The sequence below is a fragment of the Anopheles merus genome, unplaced genomic scaffold (genome assembly GCF_017562075.2).
Source record: "Anopheles merus strain MAF unplaced genomic scaffold, AmerM5.1 LNR4000687, whole genome shotgun sequence".
Classification (NCBI taxonomy): Eukaryota; Metazoa; Arthropoda; class Insecta; order Diptera; family Culicidae; genus Anopheles; species Anopheles merus.
The window spans coordinates 29,943-34,234 of NW_024428267.1; the positions used below are offsets into that span (position 1 = coordinate 29,943).

The 4,292-nt window shown below is 47.9% G+C and overlaps 1 protein-coding gene across 1 annotated transcript; it reads right to left on the reverse strand.

Annotated features, from left to right (window-relative positions):
* Positions 1 to 471: 471 nt before the first annotated feature.
* LOC121602893 lies at positions 472 to 1,668 on the reverse strand. The gene is made up of 3 exons (XM_041931648.1): positions 1,294 to 1,668; positions 611 to 1,240; positions 472 to 495 (listed from the first exon to the last, which is right to left on the reverse strand). The coding sequence occupies exons 1-3, from the start codon at positions 1,666 to 1,668 to the stop codon at positions 472 to 474; spliced, it is 1,029 nt and encodes a 342-aa protein (XP_041787582.1).
* Between the last annotated feature and the right edge of the window lie 2,624 nt (positions 1,669 to 4,292).

Genomic DNA, 4,292 nt, shown 5'->3' on the forward strand with positions numbered 1-4,292 from the left:
CTCTTCTGCCTCTTAATTTCTTTAGATGAGGGAGCATGGCAATGAATCGCATGCAATAGCTGACAACGTTCACCAGGCGAGTATAAGATGACCAACACAGAAACAATTCGTTGTGGCACACAGTAACCGCCGAAATTAACTCCTTCCTCTCTTGCTCTGCCACTTCAGGAATGCTTTGTGGATTGGGCATGGGCCAAGCATCTTGCGAATGCTCAAGCCAGGCTGGTCCATGCCTCCATGCTCGACTGTTGTTGAACTCGGACACCTCCATCCCACGTGATACCAAATCAGCAGGATTTTCGACTCCAGCTACGTGCCTCCACTTGGCACCACTAGTGAAATGCTGGATTTCCGCTACACGGTTGGCCACAAATGTTTTCCATGTGCTCGGTGGCGCCTTGATCCAATGCATGCAGATAGCTGAGTCGGTCCAAAAATATGATGCATTTACGGCCACATCAATGGCACCTTTTATGCGGTGATGCAAGTGCGCAGCTAGAACGCAGGCACACAACTCCAACCGAGCAATAGTCAGATTTTTCAACGGAGCAACTTTACTCTTCGACGCTAAAAGCATGACTCGAACTCGCCCAGCGTCTTCACACCGCACATATGTGCAAGCACCATAGGCTGCAGAAGATGCATCAGCAAAAGTGTGCAGCTCGATGTTTCGCGCCTCAGGAAGCAGTATGAATCTGTCCATTCGATATTGTGATAGAGATCGTATCTCCTTCTGAAACTGCTTCCACTTGCATACGATGTCTTCTGGCAACGATTCATCCCAATCGCGTGACGACACCCATATCTCCTGCATAATCATCTTAGCACGGATGATTATCGGCGCTATCATCCCCAGAGGATCGTACATTTTTGCGATGGCAGATAACACAGATCGCTTGGTGATCACATCGTCGTCTGGCTGGCACACACCCTCAAACACCAGCCAATCACCTTGTGAAACCCAACTGATGCCAAGTGTCTTCACGGCTTCGTGAGAATCGAAGCTCATCTTGGTTGTGGTTCCAACCTGTGCCTCATCCAGCCCATGCAGCACATCAACACAGTTCGACGTCCATTTCCGCAGCTCAAATCCGCCCTTTTGTAGTAGTTCGGCCAATTCAGTTCGCAGGCGGGTGGCTTCCTCAACTGATTGGGCTCCACCGATGAAATCGTCGACGTAAAAATTCTTTCGTAGAGCTGGGCCCGCTCGTGGGTATGCATTACCCTCATCATCGGCCAGCTGAATAAGAGCGCGCGTAGCGAGAAAGGATGAAGGCGCGAGACCATACGTACTGTATTCAGCTGGTAGGTCTCCACTGGCTGCTGCGGCTCGAAGCGAAACAAGATTCGCACCAACGGTCGATCGTCAGGATGAAGAAGTATTTGGCGGTACATTTTTGCTATATCGCCAACTAATGCCACCTTATACGTGCGGAACCGCAAAAGCTGATCTAGCAAGTCGTCCTGCACCACTGGTCCCACGCACAAAGCATCATTCAACGAGTATCCGCTGGTGGTTTTAGAAGAACCGTCGAACACGACCCTGATTTTCGTTGTGGTGCTAGACTCCTTGAACACAGGATGATGTGGCAAATAATACGACTCAGCAGGTACTGTATCTCCATCCCGAACTAAACTCATGTGCCCGAGATCAAGATACTCCTTCATAAACGCATGGTACTCTTCCTTCAACTTTGCATTTTTAGCGAATCTCTTCTCCAACAGATCATATCTTCGTACTGCGCTTACCTTGGAAGCACCCAGTCTGATGCCGAAATCGGGATGACGGGGTAAGCGTACGATATAACGCCCAGTCTCATTTCTCGCCGTTGTATCACGGAATATCTGCTCGCATCTTCGTTCCTCAGGCGAGTAGCCATCCTTCATCACTAATGAATCTGTCTTCCAGAATCGTTCGATGCTCTCTTCCAGCGACATCATACAGATAGCGTTTGAACTTGTTACCTGTGGTTCCGGGCATTGTAACGTAGCCGAACCAGCAACAATCCAACCAAACACACTATCAATCAATAACGGCAACCCATCACCAAATGTACTCTGGCTGCTCTGGGGAAGAATGAATAGTAGTGCTTGATACCTATCACCAAATCAACCGGCTGCGATGTGTTGAATTCGGGATCAGCTAGCTCGAGGCCTTTAGGGATACACCAGTGACCGACACTTACAGTCTCAGAAGGCAAATTGGATGTCAGCTTGTCCATTACCAGGAACTGAACACCACAGCTGAATGGTTGCCTCTTGGAGCGTATCTCAGCAAACACCGATCCACGAACGTCCTCGAGATATCCTTCCACCTCCCGATTTTAACGTTAGAAGGACAACCGGTTGTAGCTGCAGCAATTTGACAAGTTTCTCTGTCATGAGGTTGGGTTGAGAAGCACAATCTAGCAAGCGCGTACCGAATGCTCTTTACCATCAGCATCAATTATGCTCAAACGAACAGTGAGCAAAACACCTTCCTCCGATCGAATAGGATGCTTAGTAACGTTTGAGCGACTGTGCTTGGTAACGATCATTCCTTCCTGTGGATTCTTGTCCTTCCGCATACACGAGTTTCGGTTCCGTACCGACTGCAGACGAACGATGCAAAAGAGAGTGATGTCTCTCACCACAGTGTTTGCACTGGACGATGAAGCGCAGTTCCTTGCCAAGTGACCTTTCCTTAAGCAATTATGGCAAACTTTCTTCTCAATAGCTATCTGAAAACGCTCAGAAGAGGAAGACGGCAAAACTTATAGCAACTGCTTAAGGCATGATCATGCTGGCAATGCGGGCACCCTTTTGAACTGCTCGCCATGGTTGAGCAGGAAGAAAGGTGCTGTGGAGCTCGCCGTAAAAACTAGGATGAGTAGCTTCTCTCGTTGCCGGATGGTTCATAGAATCGATTCTAATGTTCTCATTTTTCTTTGCAGGAACTCAATTAGCATACTGTAGTTCGGGCTGCTGAGGGTGGAAGCATAATCTTCCCACGTTCGTAGCGTCCATCGGGAAGCTTGGTGCACAACACATATTCTAGCACGGTGCTCCATTGCGCTGTTGGTTCGCCAAGCTGATGCAGCATCTTTACGTGACGATCAAAATCGTCAACCAGCCTGTGCAATGATGCGTTCGATTCCTTGGTCACCTTGCCGATGTGTTGAACATTGCCTGTAGATGACGCTTCTTTTGTAGATACTCGTTGGCGTATCTGTCCACCAACGATTTCCAGGCAATGTTGTAGTTAGATGACACAACGGAATCGATTCAGCAACTTTGCAGCTTCACCTTTGAGCGCAGCCGAAGATAATGGAACTTTTGGATAGTTAGCACCTTCGTTGCTGTGGATTAGTGCTTCAAAAGTGTCCCGAAATGTCGCCCATTGCATCTCATTGCCGTCAAATTCTGGAGAGAGAAATGGTTGGCAGCCTCACTCCAGATGTAGCAATGTTGATGAGGCGGCGGGAATAGCATTATGCGATGGCCGCGACAACGCTTGTAGGCTGGCCCTCGCGGCCATTAAGGTCCTCAGTCGTAGCACGAAAATGGCTCTCCATTTCGCGCGCTTCGGGTGCTGCTCCATCCTCGATCAACTGCTGCACTGTATCGAACTCTGCTGCAACACGTTCGGGTGTCGGAGATGAATAAGCCAGCCTGAATTCATCCCGCTCAGGCACAAAATTAGCAGCAAATGCTATAACACGCTGAATTTTTTCTTCCAGGGTCGCCGTCTGGACAGCAAATTTACAGCGTTAGCCATATCAGTCTCGTAATGGCAGATGGAACGATGGCGCTAAAAAACAAGGACACTGAACACGAAACCACAAATTCACAAATGTTCTGTCCGTGCGTATGATCAAATTATCCAGCAATCAAACAATTACACAATGATCAACAATCAAGTCACAACACGCAAACAAGCACTGACAACGAATTTCGAAAGAAACTGTTCGTTGTCTATGGTTGGTGACGAAAAAAACGTAAAGTCAACAGATTTTTACACGCAGCAAAATCACACAAAAAACGAGCAACAATTTCACTTCACAATACACCGATCCTGGTCACGGCACCAAATGTTCGTGATCGGCCCTACGTTGTGATATTATGTTAAAGTGCAGTGAAAATTCTCAGGGTTTAAAGGTGACCGTTTGGCGTACGCGTCAGTATATTCCGAATCTTTAACGACAATGGTTGACAATTTGTTCTTAGCCTAACGGACCCTAACACTAATACATCGACAATTCAAACGCAACGCTAAACGCTTCACCCAGTGAAAATACGCACACAATATGCTG

Coding starts and splice junctions, on each gene's coding strand:
- LOC121602893 (XM_041931648.1), bottom strand. CDS start 1,668: ATGAAGGAGTATCTTGATCTCGGGCACATGAGTTTAGTTCGGGATGGA. Junction 1,241..1,293: donor AGACCTACCAGCTGAATACA/GTACGTATGGTC, acceptor GCTCTTATTCAG/CTGGCCGATGATGAGGGTAA. Junction 496..610: donor CCTATGGTGCTTGCACATAT/GTGCGGTGTGAA, acceptor CCTGCGTTCTAG/CTGCGCACTTGCATCACCGC.